Source organism: Epinephelus fuscoguttatus, linkage group LG24 (genome assembly GCF_011397635.1).
Source record: "Epinephelus fuscoguttatus linkage group LG24, E.fuscoguttatus.final_Chr_v1".
In the NCBI taxonomy this organism is placed as follows: Eukaryota; Metazoa; Chordata; class Actinopteri; order Perciformes; family Serranidae; genus Epinephelus; species Epinephelus fuscoguttatus.
Genome location: NC_064775.1, coordinates 21,882,250 through 21,902,817, shown reverse-complemented (window position 1 = coordinate 21,902,817; position 20,568 = coordinate 21,882,250). Strand labels below are relative to the sequence as shown.

Here is a 20,568-nt window from a genome sequence, read left to right as displayed (position 1 = left end):
CAAGCATTTTAACGTTACTCGCATTTGCGACTAAAAATAGTTTTGTGCGAGAAAAATAAATCATTCAGCACGCTGTGCGAGTACAGATTTCAGCAGCAGAAACGAAAGGCGAATCCTGCCGGTTGTGGGTTGAATGGGGGTCACAGACACAGACACGGACAGGAATATGTATTCCTGTCAAATAAACAAACCTCACCGCACTTCAGGGACTGTTCTTTACTTATGAAGGGACTGTTCTTTGCTTATGAAGGGACTGTTCTTTGCTTATGAAGGGACTGTTCTTTGCTTATGAAGGGACTGTTCTTTGCTTATGAAGGGACTGTTCTTTACTTATGAAGGGACTGTTCTTTACTTATGAAGGGACTGTTCTTTGCTTATGAAGGGACTGTTCTTTACTTGTCAGAGGAGGAGGGTGGCTGGTTGATTTTTATTTTATGTATTTATTTTATTTCAATCCCCCCTATGTTAATCACTTATTGATGCTGTTTTTGAAGTATGAATAAGTCAATAAGTAATTTATTCCATTGAAATATCATTGATGTATTATAGAAAAGTGATTTATCTTTTTATAAATGACAAAAGGCACGTCTGCCTCATTTTTGCTGTGGTATCATGATACTACTCAGAACCATGATACTTTCACTGGTATCGTACCGTGGGTCCCAATTTTGGTACAGTGACAACACTAACAGATTCTGTAGCGTTATTTGAAGTAGATGAAAACAAATGTTGTACAAATATTCTTTCATTTGTTCCATTTTAGATGATAGCAGTGGACCAATTTTATATTTTGTTTACTTACTTACTTACTTACTTAGCACTTATCTCTTGTTTAGAATAGAAACTCAATAAAATTTATGTTGTTGACACCAAAAGCCTGTAAGGTCTACTTATTCTGCACAGAAAATTCACAGGAGGAATCGATAAAGAATCGGATTGATAAGCAGAGTCGATAATGGCATTGATATCAATAAAAACCTATCAATTCCCTGGGGCGTCAGTGGCTTAGTGGTAGAGCAGGCGCCCCGTGTACAAGGCTGTTGCCGTAGCGGCCCGGGTTCGACTCCAGCCTGTGGCCCTTTGCTGCATGTCACTCCCCCTCTCTCTCCCCCTTCACACTCATCTGTCCTATCAATTAAAGGCTTAAAAATGCCCAGAAAAATATCTTTAAAAAAAAATCCTATCAATTCCCATCCCTAATATGTGAACACTCCAAGATAACGCAGACCCCCTCTGAAGCAAACCGAACTCAGGCAGCCTCTCTTTCGGTTTGCTTCAAGTCCACCTTGTGAACACAAAGCCCTCCAGGTTCGCTTTGCTCTTCGCCATTGTATTTATCTCTCTAGATCACATGCTATTGCTACGTGACGCTTCAAAAATCAGGCGAAACTACGTTAACCTGTAATGCTTGCAAGGACACAGGACGAGGAGCAGTTTAGTCCAATGAAGATACTGCACATCTCCATACGTGTGATCAATTTTATGTTATGTAGAATACATCAGACGCAAACAGCCTTTAGCACAGAAACACTAAGGTTTTCCTCCAATTTTAAGTTCATCTGAAAGCGAGGGGCTTCATAACCGCACCACAGTGCCATGTCAAAGTAAGTAAAAACAAAGCTATGTCAATATATATTTTATATAGGCTGTAGTGTGAACAGAAAGAGACCTGAGTGCTCTTTCAAATGAACTGACAATGTGAACACAAAAAGTACTGAGTCCCTTTTCTGTTGGTCCACGTTTTGGTGCACATTAAGAGGACTGAATTTGTTAACAAAGGACTACATGTGAAAACACCCTTCGTGTATGCTACAACGACCAGCCCTTATCTTTAAGCAGGAAATGAAAGAAAAAGAAGCTCCTATCTGTGACTTACCATCTACTGTTGCTGGGAAGTCATGACATGATTGTCAGTGCTCACATACACAGCCTGCATCCCCAGAACAACATGCAGCTCAGTGTCACAATATCAAAAATATCCTGTCTCTATTAGAACAAGGCTCTTTTGACAACCTCATGTGCTTTGCCAGGCTAAAAAAAAAACCCACCTTGACTCTCTTACATCCACCTTTGGCACATCTGTTGACTGTTTAAAAGCCGGTCTTGACTGATTGATGATTATAATTTTGTATTCAGGCTGGCGGTGCCTCTTGAACGCTGCTGCACACATGTTTACTTCATTAAAATAGCAGTAAAACGCATAAAGAAATTCAAAGTCAAAAAGAATGCTGCTAATATAAAACTGTGGAGAAACTCTGCGTGAATAGTTTATGAGCAAATAATCAATAAAGATTGCACCTCTAAGTTTTATGGCTCCAACGGATGAGGTCATACAGATAAATTGGACCAGTAAAACGCTCTGAATGTTGTACGACACTTCATATATCTTTGACATTTAGTTGGCTGTGAAATGTACATTAGCACTGCATGGTGTTTTTCAACAAACAAGCACATGATTCACAAGTATTTACACACTCAACACCTGGGAAAAGGAAATACTTAGATTCTTGTGGTAAAATGTGTTGACTGACGAATAGAAAATTATTTATGGCACTGTAAATTATCCCAAAATAATGCCTTAAGCAAGTGTGTTCAATATACTAAAAGGTATTATTGTGGTTTAGGTTCACTGCCAAAACATGCTGTACTAGAAGAAAGACGGACTGTGCTCACATAAGCACTGGCTTGTGATATTATTACTCTTATTTCTGCATCAAAACAACTTGTAGAGTCACACTGAGGGGTGAAACAGCTCTACAGCTAATATAACTCAGTTTAAAGTCCATGTGCATGCATTTCTTAGTGCTGTTTGCAAGGCTACAAACTGTGGTATAATATAAATAAATGTTTTCTCTGCAGCCCGTATCAAAGTCTCTACACATGTTGGTGCAAACAGATAAAGTTGCGTGGACATCACACATAGACAACAGGTGTATAACATACTGGAAGTCTGTATACAAAAGTCACGAGTGTTTTCCTTCAACTGTGAAGCGAAGCTGGCAGCCACCCAAAAGTCAAATTATACCGGCGCAGACCTGCAGGCTGAAATTTCACCCGGGGAGGCACGAGGGCCCGATGAAAGCCTTGATTAATATCACAGTCCTCGCGGCACTTTCACTGACACTGAGCTCAATGACAGATATAGAAACAGACAGCAAAGCAGGTGAAAGGACACAAGCAGAGTCCTGCACAACACAGACACGCCCTCACATCCCTGTTTTACAACATGACACAGCTCATGCACACAGCTGAGCTGCATGAGGCGTTATCAGAGCCATGACAGCTGCAACGTGATGCTTTTAAAGAGCCGAACTGGACACTGACACGACTGAAATTAAGAATGGCTGCAGCTTATTTGTGCTGTGTGTACTACAATCATCCTGGACAAATATTTCTTGTTGTTTAACTAACATACAGACGGTCAAAACAAGGGATTTATCACAAACATTTTGAGCCTAGTCACTGTCTTCTTACTGGAGTTGCACTGACTAAGTCTGTCATTAGGGTTACCCAAATTAGAGCAACAGTTTCCATAACTGATAAGTCATTTCCGAAGCAAACATCAAAACACTTCCCTGGTATAAGTTTATCAAATTCCTTAGGTTTTCTGCTTTTATCAGTTTTAAATCTGAAGGTTTGTGGGTTTGGGGCAGCAGGTCGGACAAAACAAACTATCTGAAGACATTTTTCAACAAAATGATCAATTGAAAAAGTAATTAGCACATTTATCAACAATAGAAATGAAAGTTGCAGCACTAATTCAAATATTGTACTGTAAAGAAAGCACTTTTAGGGCTGAGCCAAATGCTTCAAAGCTTCCATTGTTGCCATTGTATTTGACAGCCAAATCAGTATTCGAATGCATTACCCCAAAAATCCCAAATAGCCCATAAATTAAAAAAATAAAAATCCAACAAACATCATGTATCAACATAAATTATTGTAAATTATTTGTTATTCTGGTTTAGTCACCAGCAGTCGAGCACTACTTTAACTGGGATAGTTTGATCACGCATGGCAGGTTTACAGATACGCTAGCAAGATGTCAAAAAAGTGTCTGGAATAGTTTCAAAATTTGTGAAAATAATCCCCAAAAAGTTGAGTGTTGTTGTTCAATACAAATATTCAACAACTCATGCTCATTTAAAAAAAAAAAAGAAAAAAAAAAAAAGCTCAACTTACGTCGGGCTCACACTACATGACATTTCTGTCTGTTCCAATGGACACTATGTCACATTACGTCATAAAATCATACCGTGACTTGGCCGACAGACATGACAGACTACATGATGGTCCACACCAATCATCCCTGGTCGTCTTTCACTGCATGCGTGATGTCATCTGGTTATTCTTGTCCTATTCTAATTATTATTACTATTTTTTTAGTCACTGTGTCTTTTCATGTGCCAGCTGAAATTTTACTGTAGTGATGTTTGCTAACCTGATGCTAATAGCAGTACTCACCAGGTTTCCTTTTTCACTCTGTTGTGGTAACATCCTTAGAGGAAATATCAAAAGCCTGAGTGTTGCTGCTGTACAGTTGTCTACAGCAGCAGATCGCTCTGTGTTTCTATTGGTCAAAGTGGCAGCTGTGACGGGAGCAGTCGTAAGCAAGTAAAAGAAAATCAAACATGCGAGACTTTCTGTTGAGGCATCATGAGGAGTCTCAGACGCTGCGTTGGTTGTCGTCAACTATGGCACGCTACACGAGATGAAATGATGGATGTTCACGTACGACACTTGTCATTCACGATACGAGCCGACACTGTACGATGCTGCGTCAAGCTATAATTGGGTTGATATCATGTAGTGTGAGCCCAGCATTAAAGCAATCTCAGTCAACTTAGGGGTCTCCAACTGATAATTCGAATCTTAGACTTTCAAGGGGCAGCCCTACATGTCACAAAACTGCAACTAGTTTGGCAAATCTGCTTAGCAACAGCTTGGTTATCTTATATTCCTTTTTGTAGCTATTAGCCTACAGCTAATGTTACATGCTAACAAAGTGGCTAACTGTGACATTATTCTAGGTACACTAACTGAAAACTGATGTTTCCAAAGTCTGATTCATGTCCCCATTGCTCATCTCCTCCATCACCCTGTCGAAGCTTCAACACCCAAAACCTGATATTTGGGACAGCCCTAAACAAAAGGATCCAAAGTATGTGTTAATTTGTCGGTCTCATGTACATTTATGCCTCTGCTTGTTTAAATGGTAGAAAGACAGGACAGAAGTCCTGAAACTGTTACCACCGATACAGGTGTTGTTCTTGGACACTGTGAGATCATAACTAAAGGTGCTGACTGTTCAACATTTCATACACACTGTTGCTCACTCTCATTAGTAAATACGGGTGTGAACACCTCAAGGTAATGGGAAAAACCTGTAAACTTCACTATGGCACAGCATGCTCATAGCTTGGAGGAAACACTACATGTACAGTACAGGCCAAAAGTTTGGACACACCTTCTCATTCAATGCGTTTTCTTTATTTTCATGACTATTTACATTGTAGATTCTCACTGAAGGCATCAAAACTATGAATGAACACATGTGGAGTTATGTACTTAACAAAAAAAGGTGAAATAACTGAAAACATGTTTTATATTCTAGTTTCTTCAAAATAGCCACCCTTTGCTCTGATTACTGCTTTGCACACTCTTGGCATTCTCTCCATGAGCTTCAAGAGGTAGTCACCTGAAATGGTTTCCACTTCACAGGTGTGCCTTATCAGGGTTAATTAGTGGAATTTCTTGCTTTATCAATGGGGTTGGGACCATCAGTTGTGCTGTGCAGAAGTCAGGTTAATACACAGCCGACAGCCCTATTGGACAACTGTTAAAATTCATATTATGGCAAGAACCAATCAGCTAACTAAAGAAAAACCAGTGGCCATCATTACTTTAAGAAATGAAGGTCAGTCAGTCCGGAAAATTGCAAAAACTTTAAATGTGTCCCCAAGTGGAGTCGCAAAAACCATCAAGCGCTACAACGAAACTGGCACACATGAGGACCGACCCAGGAAAGGAAGACCAAGAGTCACCTCTGCTTCTGAGGATAAGTTCATCCGAGTCACCAGCCTCAGAAATCGCAAGTTAACAGCAGCTCAGATCAGAGACCAGATGAATGCCATCTCTAGAACAACTGTTAAGAGGAGACTGCGCGAATCAGGCCTTCATGGTCAAATAGCTGCTAGGAAACCACTGCTAAGGAGAGGCAACAAGCAGAAGAGGTTTGTTTGGGCCAAGAAACACAAGGAATGGACATTAGACCAGTGGAAATCTGTGCTTTGGTCTGATGAGTCCAAATTTGAGATCTTTGGTTCCAACCGCCGTGTCTTTGTGAGACGCAGAAAAGGTGAACGGATGGATTCCACATGCCTGGTTCCCACTGTGAAGCATGGAGGAGGAGGTGTGATGGTGTGGGGGTGTTTTGCTGGTGACACTGTTGGGGATTTATTCAAAATTGAAGGCACACTGAACCAGCATGGCTACCACAGCATCCTGCAGCGACATGCCATCCCATCCGGTTTGTGTTTAGTTGGACGATCATTTATTTTTCAACAGGACAATGACCCCAAACACACCTCCAGGCTGTGTAAGGGCTATTTGACCAAGAAGGAGAGTGATGGAGTGCTGCGGCAGATGACCTGGCCTCCACAGTCACCGGACCTGAACCCAATCGAGATGGTTTGGGGTGAGCTGGACCGCAGAGTGAAGGCAAAGGGGCCAATAAGTGCTAAACACCTCTGGGAACTCCTTCAAGACTGTTGGAAAACCATTTCAGGTGACTACCTCTTGAAGCTCATGGAGAGAATGCCAAGAGTGTGCAAAGCAGTAATCAGAGCAAAGGGTGGCTATTTTGAAGAAACTAGAATATAAAACATGTTTTCAGTTATTTCACCTTTTTTTGTTAAGTACATAACTCCACATGTGTTCATTCATAGTTTTGATGCCTTCAGTGAGAATCTACAATGTAAATAGTCATGAAAATCAAGAAAACGCATTGAATGAGAAGGTGTGTCCAAACTTTTGGCCTGTACTGTATGCAGGGAAAGGAGAGGGATATACTGGAACAGACTTGTGTCTAAAAGAAGGCAGAGGAGAAAAGTTTGGACAGACGTGATGAAAAACTGCAAAAGGAGAGGAGACAGAGAGAAAGAAAAGAGGGGGAAACAAAGGGAGATAAACATGAGAGACAGAAAGAAAGCAGAGACAGAGAGACAGAGTCACATCGCAGCATGACATGACCGTGACTATAAAGAAAGCAGACACACTCACACTTGCACTGTCTGCAGGACAGTGGCCGATTCATGACAAGAAGACGAGCCGACAAATGGACGCACAGACGGAAGCACACTTACAGAAACCATGCACAAGACACACACAGTCATGATGGGGTGCCACGAAGTGCTGACAAAAGCCTCCACACAGAATACAGCCCTGCTCTGTCTACTGTTGAATGTGACTACGTCAACAGTAAGGCAGCAGTTGTTGCACCCTCCGTCTCTCCGTTCCTCGATTTCAGACACAACTCGAACAGCTGAAAATACATAAACACTTCAACCCACCAGTGACCCACTGCGCTGGTTATTGAATTAGAAGCATGTTTACTGGTTAGCTCAGCAACTGTTGTTTTAATCATGCAACTACTAAGAAGTCTGTCTCCATTTCAGTTACAGCATGTATCAGTACAACATTTGGGGGAACTTTTTATTTGCAACGGCTAAATAAAAGCCACAATGCCCAAGAATATATTCTTGTATTTCCCTCATGGGTTGCTGGGTGAGGCTGGCTGTACTCAAACTCCCTCCATACCCTGGAGGCATTATTGTTGCACTCACAACATGAAACTCCTGCTAAACCAGAACACAGGACAGTGGTAACACTAGACTGCTGCCACAACAGAGCTCCATTTCTCTGCTGCGAGACTTAGCCAGATTTATGCCACACAACTCCAGATCAGGCCCTCTACCGTCTCTGAAGCACACACTCTGCAAGACTGCATCTTCAAATGGGGCACGGGAGGTTTTTTCCCCAGGGCATCAACTGTATTTAGACCAGCCATGTGTTTCCAGAAACTACCTGCAACTGCAGTAACCACTTTTGAGCTGAAAAACTCTCAGCCACATAGGACTGAGTAACTGTACACATAAATAAACCGTTGCACAGCTCCCTTGGGGTGCTACAAATCAACAGCTCCAGTGTCTAATAACAGACTAAACCTGAGGGGAGATGGGGGAAAAAGGGAGACGAAAATACTGAACGAGAAAGGAGGGATAGCATGAGGCAGCGCAACAGGGAAAATGTAGCATTACTGACACAAACGGTCCTGAGCTAATGGAGGTGGATGTGTGATGGTTGGGGGTCGATGGGGGCAGAACATGTGCTGAGTCACTAGCTCCCTCAGTGACTCAGCAGCTCTACGGCCTCTACTCCAGCCACTGATATTTTTACAATAACATGCCCAGTGAGCTGTTTTACACCCACTGTGTTTTGGAGGCTGACAGAGCGGCCTCAGGGGACAGGGGAGCAAGCTAATGTAAAATTAGGCTTGTAGATGTGAATGAAACTCAGCAAAACCAGACAGAAAAGCAGTTGCAGGATGATGTTACCAGCATAACAGAGCTCTTACATTGTGAAAACACCATAATCAGACCTTGCAAATTATGTTTTGCTTTCTATACTGCTACAAAGGTTAAGTATTTCTGATGAAATGTTACTATGAAATGCCTTAATTACAATTTTAACTTAAAAACCTTCATTGACAAAACATCAGAATCACATCAGAATAAACAGTTTTGGCAGCACAGGCCATCAATCCTCACCTGTCCTCCTCTCCTTCAGTGTGCTGAGTCCTGAGGCCTGCAGCGGCAGCCATAAAGGCGCTGGCTTCAGCCGACATCCCCATGTGGGCCAGCGTTCCAGCAGCCCCGCCGGCCTCTGCAGCCCCCTCTCCACCTGCTGCCACCCCGAGCCTGGGCAGACCCAGCAGGCTTTGGTGCTGGAGCAGAAGCTTCTGTGCGTCCTCCAGCTGGGATGTTCTTATGGAGCTCCCTCCTCCAGGGACCTGGGTGAGGGTCGCACCCAAGGTGAGGAGAGGCTGGAGGTCAGCTCGTAGTGCAGTCAATGGCATGTAGGGGGTCCCATGGGTGGGTGCTACTGGGCCTGCTGCAGCAGCGGGGGGCTGGACTTGTGGCTGTGAGAGAGGTTGGGGTTGAGCTGGGAGAGTCGGTTGCTGTCCTGTAAAAGTTGCTGTGGCAGGTGGGGCCACCTGACCTTGAAGGGGCAGCTGCTGAGTTATGCTGACCGGTGGCTGTGCCGTGACCCCTGGAACAGGTGTTATGGAGATTCCTGTTGTAACATGTGGCAGCGGAGGCTGAACCTGGGTCTGAAAGGGAGCAGTGGGCTGTATAAAGTCTGGCTGTCGGACACTTCCCGGGGCTATGACCCCTGCATGGAACTGAGGTGCAGGGTAACCTGCCTGAGTCTGGTGGGGATCCATAGTGTAGGGCAGCTGCTGGGGTATTACAGGGGGAGGCTGACTTACAGCGGCCTGTGGTGTGGCTGTAGGGAGAGTGACAGGAGCCACTGGTTTCTGCAAGTGTGCCCCAGCAACAACATCCTGGGGTGCAACATACGTCAGAGGAGCGGTTTGGGCCAGTCCCTGGGGTGGGCTCTGCATGGCTTGTGGACTGGTGAAGTCCTGGCTCGGCAGCTGATAGGGCTGAAGCGTGTGAGGTGGCTGTACAGCAGGTATGCTCTGGCTAATCCCAGCGGTACCTGCCTCAGTCTCTGCAGCCACCTCTGCACCTTTTGGTGCTTCAGATGTAGTTGAATGAGGAACCTCCTTTTCATAGTACTCTGTACATGTCCATCTTCCTTTGCGGAATGGCTCAGAGTTAGTGTCTAGTTTGACCACCCTAAAACGAGAGCCAGTAGCTGTCTGAGTTTGGGTGTGCTGAGTTTGAGTGTTGGAGGCAGCAGCGGACGGACCTGCTCCTCCTCCAACAGAAGCTACTTGCCCACTCACACTAGCGTTATCAAACCCTGCAGGCCCAGAGGGAGGGACTGCAGCAGCAGTGACAGCAGACATATTTGAAACGTTCACACTGCCCTGTAGATGTGGATCAGTGGCTGTCCCACCAACAATAAGGGCTAATGGTTGGGTTGTCCCTCCTGCAGCTTTACTGGTATCCAACATTGGTGGCCTCTGTGACTGGCTCGGCCCGGCTTTGGAAGCAGGGCTGGAGCTAGCCAAGGGAGCAATAGGTAGAGATGGCAATGGGGGTTCACCTCCTCCCAAGCTTTCAGAGTGATGATGGTGGGGCTGGTTGTGTTGCTGAGGATAATAATGAGGATGCATGGTCCCATTTACCATAGAGGTGTGCTGCTGAGACCCCTGAGGGATGGAATGAGGGTGAAGAGGCTCGTTGGGTGACACAATTCCAGGTGTGTCGACCCCATGGAGACTGTTGAGCGTCTCATCAGAGGAGCTTCTCTCCGGCACACCTGTATCGGTGGCCCTGGACACGGAGACATCCAGCATATCGGAGGAGGAGAGGTCCTCTGTGTGCGACTCATCCATGTCATCATAGCTCTCAGTGTCATCTGCTAAACTGTTATTGCCGCTCACATTGATCTGAGCTGAGGTGACACTGGTTATCTGGAAGCCACTCTTCTTCTTCACCTGAGCGCCAGCAGACTGGGACTGGGGCTGGTGGTGGAGTGCGGGAGAGCTTGATCCAGCCTGGGTTGGGTTGTCGTCGCCCGTGTTGACTCCACTGCCGCCGGCTGCGGAGGAGGCAGACGCACCGCTGCTGCCCCTCCTGTAGTGGAAACCTTTCCTGCTCCCGGTCCCAGGCGGGTCTCCAGAAAACTCTTGGTGGTGCATCTCTGCCGTCAGTGAGTTACTAAGGGCCAAGAAGTGGACGGCTGCTGGCGCTACCTACTAGCTAAAACAGATGCTAGCTAGCTGGGTCAGCTGCAGTACCGCGATACTAACGAGCCATAAGTGAGAAATCAGATGATTTATGTCCTTTAAAAATCCAGCTAAACGTTCAGGGCTGTAGTCACGTTCAAACTCAGCTTATGAACGACCTCCTTCTTCTTTCCACAAGTATGTATCCAACTCCAGTAAGATAAAAACACTGTATTAAACGAAGCAAACAAAATAAGCAAAGAATGCGAAATTGAGCTAGCCGCTGGTTAGCTTAAAGCTGCACTGGCGATTAGCTACGCTCTCCTAGAACTTGGCGTACCCTATCTATTTACTACTTACGATTATTTTGCAGATATTAGTGTCACAATCAAGCACACAGAAATAAACCCAGCCCTTGATAGTTCACTCAGGCGGTCTTCAAAGTGAATGCGAAAGCTTCTTAGCTGACCGGTGTAACGTTATGTCGCAGGAAATCAGTCGTCGCATCAATTCCTCTCAGACGTCGAGTCTCCTTTTACCCGACACAAAATAATCCTGATGAGGAATAAACTCCGTCTGTGGTTATCAGACAACAGCGTCCGAATAGTAACCGTCTTTGTAGTGGTAAAAAGTGTCCGTCAAGTCCATGTCGGTGTCTTACCGAGTCCGTGTTTGCTGTATCATTGCCGGTGAACAGCAGCAGCTAACGGCCGGGCTGTCAGTCTCACAGGAGGGAGGAGGAATGCAAACACTGCGACTGCGCATGCGCATCTCAGCCCATTTTCCTCTCCAGGCTTATGCAACGTTCAGGCACAGCTCTTAAATCGGAATGTACACAATCCATGCATTCAAACATGGCCGGTCGACATTTTTTTTCTTATAACGATCGATTTATTCAAGTATCGATCAATTTCTATTATTCTGGCAATTTCAGTATCAGTTAATTGAGCTTTTTCCAAAGTATTTATCACTTGAACCAAATGTCCATGTTCAGAGATGCCGTTTTACAATATTAACTAAGCCAATGAAGGCAGCACTAGACCAGGCTGTATTTTTTTTCAGACCCCACTGTTCATTGACATTGATAAATATTAAGTTTTTCATTATTTTGACAATTTCATTATTAAAAAAACTATCAGAAAAAGCGTTTAACAAAGTATTTAACCCCTTGTGAAAAATTGGGCCAAGTCATGTCCTACCAAAACTAGAATTACCGCCTCATGGTTGTATGCCTCCACACACCAGCTGAACTTACAGTTCACATCCATGACTGTGAAAACATGGATGCTTCACGCACAGCTTCCCTCTGCTAGCACAGAAGAGCTATACAATCAGTACAGTTTCAAGGAGGACACCCATGATTAGTGTCAATTTAGTACCTAACCAAATGTCTCCCCTTCTGTTCCTGAGATATTTGACTAAAGGCCAGGAAAGTGTTTTTGTGGAACATTACGATGTGACAGTGAAACTGACCATTGTATATAAAATATCATAGCTTCATCATAATATCCTGTCAGACATCAGCGCGTATTTTTGTTGTAATTGGTAGGGGTGTCGATCACCAGTTTCATCATGATACAATATTATATCGATTCTTTGGGCAATGACACGATATTTGCAGATAGCACTGATGATACTGGATCGTTGATCAAATAATTGATAAACTGATCAGGATCAATGGATTGTTCCACCCCTAATAATTAGCATTTGAATTCTTGAGTTTTGGCCAAAAACATGTTTTGAAAGGTCACAGTGACCTTGACCTTTGACCTTTAACCAGCAAATTCTAATCAGTTCATTGTTTAGTCCAAGTGGACGTTTGTGCCAAATTTGAAAAAAGTCCCTAAAGGCATTCACGAGATATCGTGTTCATGAGAATGGAGGGGATGTATGGACAGACAGATGGACAATAATGCCTCCATGTTGGCAATAGCGGGGGCTGGAGGCATAAAACGCCTTAAAACTATAACTTATTAATACACTAATTCCATTTTTGGTGTGAAATATTATTTTTGAAGTTTTTATTTACATGAAATAAATATGATTTGTAAAATATTTTTGATCAGCTTTCTTTTTTTAACTTCTGAACTTTCCCTATGCCATGAAACACCCTTGTCTCAGACAAGAATTCACAACTTCAAACAACTAGAAAATATGTTTAAATCCCTCAAAATCCAAAACTAACATTATGAGCTGATGACATCAGTGCAAAAACGTGCCATTTTAATCATCTTTGTTTTTAAATATATTTTTTTATAAAAATGTCCCCAGATTTTTGTCAACACCATCAGATTTCTACAAAAATATAATTAAACCAGGTATAAAAGGAGTTAGCCATATCCACAGGCAGGAATGCAGCTCAAATACATACTGGTAAGCTTTCTATCTTTTGATACATTTATTAAATAATATTGCTATCAGGTGTATCTCAGCCATAATAGGTAAACTCCATTACTCTTCTAAATCAATACTAAACTCTAAACTCTTAGCAACTTTACTCACTACCACTGCTGTGAAACTGATAAATATACAAGTTTGTGTCAATTCTGTAAGACATCAATTCCGTCAGATCATTTCCATCATATATACTATTGAAAAAAAAACACTGAGAGGTTGGCCCATTACAAGGTTTAATAGTCAAGACTTTGATCTTTTAAAATTTTTTTTTTTTTTGTACGAATGGGCTATTTATCACCTAGAGTAAATGTCCATGTTCAGAGTGTCCGTTTTACAATATTTGCTTGGCCACTGAAGGCAGCACCAGACCAGGTTGTGTTTATTTATTTTCCTGGACCCCACTGTTTGCTAAGTGCTACCATAAGCAAGCCCTAAACCAAACACTGCTCTTTGAGGCTGAGGAAGTTTTTTCCTTATTTATTTGCTAGTTACTGGTTAATACATAACAAATGAAACCATTATCTAATATTTACCACAATAGACTGGTTTTCCCCACAGCAAATACAATACACCACCTTTAGGAAAAGTTTCAGCTTGTTTCCTGTATTCAAATAACCCTTTGATGGACAGGATACAAAGCCAATCATTGCTGACATGTCATGCAAAACAAGTCCTGACACAGAGATAAAGTAGAATCATGTCTTCATATAGGACACGCTTGTGTTGCCTGTTTGGTAGAAGTCAGAAGTTATATAAATCCTCCTATATGTGCCAATCCCAAACCACTCACATTCTGATGTAGCTGTCGGTTTTGTGCCTGCCCTCTCATGTTAAACATATGTCAGCCGGACCGCAGCTGTGACTGATGGGTTGCCATAATAAAACTGGAAAAAATAGTAAAGTAGTTGAGGCACGCCTGTCAGAGCACTTCCAACATGTCAGCATCACGGCTATTCATGAACACATGACATTCACCTGTAGGGGAGGGTGAGCTGTGGGAAAGTTCCACTCTGAAGTCTGATTCCAGAAGTTGCATAATGGTGAAACCACAGAAAGTAAACAGAGAGACGTAAGCCATGCTTTTTGTAAACATTCAACCTGAACGCCAGGACTGTCCCTGGACAGCCTCAGCTTCAGCTGATAGGGAGTTTAGACAGTGTTTAGTTAACAGGAGTTATGTCAGCCTCTACTTAAATTTGACATTTATTATAAAATATAAAACACTCATTGTCACAGGACATTTTCCTCTGAGCAAACAATTTGTATTCCTAAAGAAATGTCATCTTGATTAATTTCCTGCATTTGTGTGTGAAAAATGTTTGAGAATCTTTTTCTTTATCTTTTTATTAGGGATAGACGGATAACAACAATATAGAATTATAAGTGTAATAAATACACTCAGTAGTTAGCACGTAATTTTAAATCAAAATGTAAGAATCTATTAGTTTCCACTGTAATGTCCTGTGTCCTGTGTCCTGTGTCGGTCTCTAGCAGGGATGACATTTTACCTGTTGCAAATCTCTGAAGCCACAAACTGTCTGTGCTGTAAGAAAAATAAAACAGCTATTCTTCTGCATTTTTACACAGACTGTCGTTACGACAAGCGATTACTTTTGCATTGTCACACTGTCATTTGATACTCTGTTACTATCAAAGTATCGATTACAGCCTCTTTAAGTAAGATTTTGTTATTTAATTACTTGTCAGTTGCATTAAAAATTCAGTTTTTATTTCTCTCAATAATGTATAAAAGATTTCACTGCTCAGAAAGCAATTCTTTATAGTTAAACTAGGCCTACTAACTGGAAATAACCAGTCAAAATAATATTAGTTAACATCATAATTTGTACCTGCATCATGTCATATGCGTCCTTGACATTTCAGATACAGTGTTGCATTATTATTCAGATGTCCAGGTGGGATCTGGGTGTGTTTCCATATCCTGCGGTGACTCAATTGTACACCCGCCCACAGTGTTTTTCTGTCTTCAGGCCACAGCGTCAAAGACTGAAGGAATGCCTGGTCCTTTGACAGCACTTTATTAGCTTTGTGCATGTGGACGGCTGTAACACAGGAGAAAATTCTTTAAACGTTTGCTGGGTGAAACTTATGACTGCAGACTCATGTGATCATCTGGTTCATGTCTCAATTGTCACATTTACATTTTCTGAGTCTCACCCACCTGTAGGCTTAGCTCTGGAGAGTTCGCTGTATACTTATAAGACTGACGTGCTGCCTTCTGCACCAACAAGACTCAGCACATGCAAAACTGATGGGCCTTCTGCTGCTATGGGCGTTTTTGCCGAGAGTAATATCGAGTTCCGGTTTTGCTGGTCTGGCCCAGTGTACGAGCTTTAACTGGTTTGATTTAATTCAAACTGACTGAACCAGCATCTGTCATCATGACACATTCTGACAATGTAAAAAGCAGCCTACATCAGCAACCATTTTATATACAAATATACAAAACACTGAGCGTGCAACACATCAGCAACTGATTTAGAAGAGAGTAACTGACTGATAAAGTAGAATTACTTTACTTTTCACTCTGTTGTTCATATTTCAGCTTCTATGGCTCCTGGACCCAGGCCTGCCGCGTGAAGGACTCTGCAACCACTGACATGTCCTCGTTAGTATAGTGGTGAGTATCCCCTCCCCGTCACTGGTGCTGACAGAGAGGGCTGGGCTGGCTAGGTTGCATCTGCCTCAGAAAGAAATTGGGTTATGAACGCAGAAATGTCCTTCTGTGCAAGTGATCTGTGTTTTTCCCAGTCAAGTGGAACAGGGCGACAACCAGGCTGCCCAGTGTCTCTGTTTGCCACATGAAGTCCTGGATATTTTGGATGTCCAGTTACCCTGACAGAAGCACCAGTTGGCCTTTCCAACAATGTCCTCAGTGGTCCTCCAAGATGCCCAGTGCAGGTGCCCCCCTGGTTTTGGGTCCAGCATTTTGAAGGCTGCGTAACAATCCCTGATCAGAAATATAAAGCAATGTACAAAACAAATTCAACTTCTAAAACACACTATGACCATATGAATACAGATATTTTCAGAACAGATTGAGGTTATGAATTCTGAGACAAAAATGATTTACTGACATACCTAGCCATCCACTGGTAGCTGACTGGCACCTTCCCAGGATGATGACCCCCATTCAACATGTGCAACAGAAGACCAAACACAGCAGTACAAAGATGCAGGGACCCCTGGTGGAATGGAGGGGAATACCAGCAGATCTCAGTCATTTCCAAAATTCAAACTATGTAGTCTATAGAAGACGAGAGAGATGCACTACACAAAATTCAAGCGCAGAGCAATTGCTCCATTGGGCAAAAAGAAATTCATCACATCAACCTGCAGTTTGGAAAGCAGGAGTAGCAAAGAGTAGAGAAAAGCAAGCAGGTTGTGGTCTTCGTAGACCACCAAAGGAGCACTACCAGAGCAAACATGGTCTTCAAAATGTTGCCAACATTTGATCTTGGAGACAGTGAGGTATATAGATATAGAGACAGGGATAGGGATAGAGATAGAGAGATATAAATAAATAGCATTATATATTATTACTAGTACCAAAATTCCAAATGTCCAGCCAAGTCAAATGCAGTGAGACAAGCACATTAACCTTCCACAATGCCTAGCCCATTCATATTTCAGCTACTGAAGCACACTGAACTGGAATTGCACATAATCGCTCAACAAAAGTAGCACCCAGAAGGTCCCTTCAACCAAATTTCAACCAAGTCATCCCAAGACGCACACAACAAAGGAGACCAAAGCTACAACAAAACTCACCCAACCAAGACATGAGCGAGCACTTTCTACCAGAGCTGCTAGACATAAGCTGCAACACTCAACATTGCCTTATGTATCATGTTGCAGGGTTTTGTTTTGTTTTCTTTGCCACTTTGCTGCAGAAAATGGGGGCGAAAATATTGTTTCTGTTTCATTCACAAGGTTGTTCTTGCTGTTTGTGAGCTACTGAAAGTGATTCCTGGTACACCCCTCTGGACGGACACGACGGAAGACACTGGAGTTTGTGACACATCACACACCAAACCAGAAGCGATAACCATGAGATTTCCCCCTGCCTTTCAGAGCCGAAGGCAGCATGTAGACAGACCTGTGGGAAAAGGGACTGTGGGAAAATAATGAAAAGCAACCATGTCCAGCGCAGAAATGTATGCACCAGGAATACCGTCTATTTTGGCTGTGATGTGGGCCTCGTCAGTGTAGTGGTAGTTAGTACCGTCATGTGTTCATTGGTGGTTCAGTGGTAGAATTCTTGCCTGCTATGCGGGAAACCCAAGTCTGATTCCTGGCCAATGCATCATGCATTTATTGCTGTCTGGAATCAGCACTTGCACGACAATGTGGTCAGGTCTCTGTCCACACTGAATAGGTTAAATATGCTCTTCTGTAATGTCATGTAACCAAACCACTGTACCTATCAGCTTAGCACTCGTGATCATACTGAGGACGGAACAGCTTAAAAGATGTGAGTACTTGCTGTCCTCCTCTTTTGCACATTATAGGCATAATCATAGATGTTTCTGGGGCGGCCTTTTTGGCCATAAACTATTAGCTATCTCTGACCATGGGTTCCCTCAAAGAATAGGCTGAACAGGGAAATTAAGCTGGGGCAAACATTTAGGGCTCCAGTTTCCCAGCGTGGCGCAGGGTGGCGAACCCCGCGCAGAGCTAGTTTGGTAGTTTGGCAGACCGAGGTGCGCTGAGATGGGTGTGGCGGCGGACAGTGCGCACACGTCACCAAAACCTCACAGGCAGGTTTCCAGAATGTCAGGCACATTAACGATGCAATAAATACCCAAAAAAACACTATTCAATGCAACTATCTGCAATCAGCACTTAAATGTATCTCTATATCGACTGTCCCGTCACATCTGATGTCAGATCAAAGGGGATTGGCACCGTTTGGCAGGTTTGGCACGTGTAATGGAAACCCAACCTGATTGGATTAACACAGCTGCACACTAGTGAGTTCACATCCCTCTCAGCCAACCACAAACAGCCACAGCATCAGATAGGGAGTATATATTCAGCATCTGTCATCTTAGAAAAGTCAAAAGAAAAGAAACAGAGTGAGACTGCGAGGGAGAAAGAGAGAGAGCGCGCACGCACGAGAGAAACGCAACATTGATCTACAGTTGTGGTGACCTCCTCCCAGGCTACCTTTGCATCATCAGCCCGTGGAGGTCTGCTCGCAGCTCCGTATATTCAGACACTGCGAGCTTAGACTTCCCGGACCAAAACATGAGTTTCCTCCTGGGAGAAGTTTGGCCGTCTGACGCTGCTGCTCTCTTCTTCATTATTTGCGTGGCGCATTTAAGGGCGAGGAGAGGGGCTCATTTGATTGGTGTGATGTGTGTAAAACCCACTCCACGCCTTCTCTCCTCCCTCTTTCCGACTTGTGCAGGTAGGAGGGACGGAGGTGGGATAGAGGAGTAGCTGCGCCAGCGCGCACGGTGTGCCAAACTTACAAAATCCACCTGGCCACACCCAGTTGGCGAAGCGCAGGTGCGCTGCGCCCCGCCTCGCCCGGTCTGCAAAACTAGAGCCCTTAGACTCATGAAAGGCTTCCTTAAACACTTAACTTTGGAAGGCATCCTGCTAGCTGTCCTCAACCACAAAAAAAGCTATCTGTAAAACCATCATGCATGAGCTCAGGCGAACTGGGAAGTCTCCAAATGATGTGGCCGACCAAGTCATGGAAATGCTTCCCCTAAAGTATGAGCATGTGCACTTGGCCTATCTACACAGTTTGGACAATGTAAGGGATGGGGAGCCTGGGCTGTATGGACAGCAAACCATCAGTGGCTTCATTTGAGGTCATAACGATGTTGCTCCATTTGGAGGATATGCTGACAAAGATGGGTGGTGTGGTGTGTCTTTGTCTTCATTCTACCTCACAGACTGTCTCCCCCATGAGTTCCAACAACAAGAGGCAGACATCAACCTCCTCTTCCAGGGTACCTTTCGGCCAAGTCCTCAAATCAGACCACACAAGGAAGGTCGCCAGGAAGGTGACTCTGACATCAATCAACATCAGGCACTATGTCATCATATGCCATGATGAATGAGAACTGGATGATCCTCTCTTGGGTGATGGTCCAATCTGAAAGTGAGGCATCACTGAAGCCACTGTACAATGGCCTCACATGGAGATCCACTACTGCTGGAACTCAGAAAGCCAGCTACCAGTGGATGGACAGGTACACAAGTTTACAACGTGCATTTACAGCGTGTTCCCTCAGGTGAGAATCTGCACCGTTCATAGACTGACATTCACCACAGAGTTGACGCTTGTCAAAGGATCGGTGAAAGGTGCTTTTTTTTTTTTTAGCTGATTTCCAGCCCAAATACCCAACAAAAACTAGTCCAGGCCAGGTTAGGTCGGTAGCATAAATGACCATGGCCGCATAGCCAGGTTAAAAGAGGGCCGCCTTCGTGGGAGGGCAAAGCTGTGGCTTCAGACTCGGCACACCTCGCTAAGCAGCCAATCCTGCTTAGTGGTAAACCCCTCAGGTATTAACTGCCAGAAGATGAAGAAGCCGTGCAAGGGCTGATTCCTAACCGTGGGGGAAAGCTCATTGCATTGGCCGGGAATCGGACCCGGGTCTCCCGCGTGGGAAGCGAGAATTCTACCACTGAACCACCAATGCGCACGCGACACCCTTCCTTATTACTGCTGCGCCACAGGCGCCATCCACGAGACCTTATGCGTTGGCAGCGGCATGTAAAATGCCATAGGCTTGTGCTAAAAGCATTAGCATGTCGTATTTGTGGGGAAAATGTGCCCAGCGTATGACAAGTGCTTTGTCTGTGAATTAGCAACCCAGCATCTACCTCTGCACGGACCCCGAGCGAGCGGCTTCCTGGGATCTGCACCTTTGGAACAAGGACACAACAAAGACTGCTAACAAAGCACCACGCCACAAAGCAACTCTTTCTTCCATCCAGTCAAGGATTGGTAATATAACAACTGGGCATAGCTTTATCACAGATGTATGGGCTAAGCAAGACTGCTTAACTTGTTGTATGGGATTTAATGCGGTTTACTGAGCTGTTGCTGTGATTGTTTGCAGCCTACGCCATGGCCTGACATGCACCTCCCCAAGAAATGTGACTTTGCGCGTGACACGGGCCTCCTGCCTATTTTCGTAAGCTGAACCCATTTCCCCTATGGATACAAAGCTTTTATTTACTTTTATTCCACAGATAACAAACAATAC

General features: G+C 43.9%; 1 protein-coding gene and 1 non-coding gene across 2 annotated transcripts in view; both read right to left on the bottom strand.

Moving 5' to 3' along the window:
- zgc:65895 (uncharacterized protein LOC393546 homolog) overlaps positions 1–11,657 on the bottom strand; it is a 40,586-nt gene extending 28,929 nt beyond the window's left edge. The window contains exon 1 of the mRNA XM_049570310.1: positions 8,829–11,657. Coding sequence (XP_049426267.1) covers positions 8,829–10,894 — 2,066 coding nt within the window. The 5' untranslated portion in view covers positions 10,895–11,657. The remainder of the gene's footprint in view (positions 1–8,828) is intronic.
- Positions 11,658–19,927: 8,270 nt separating this feature from the next.
- Positions 19,928–19,998, bottom strand: trnag-ccc (transfer RNA glycine (anticodon CCC)). The gene has a single exon. It is a non-coding gene; the product is annotated as a tRNA-Gly (tRNA).
- Positions 19,999–20,568: the final 570 nt, after the last annotated feature.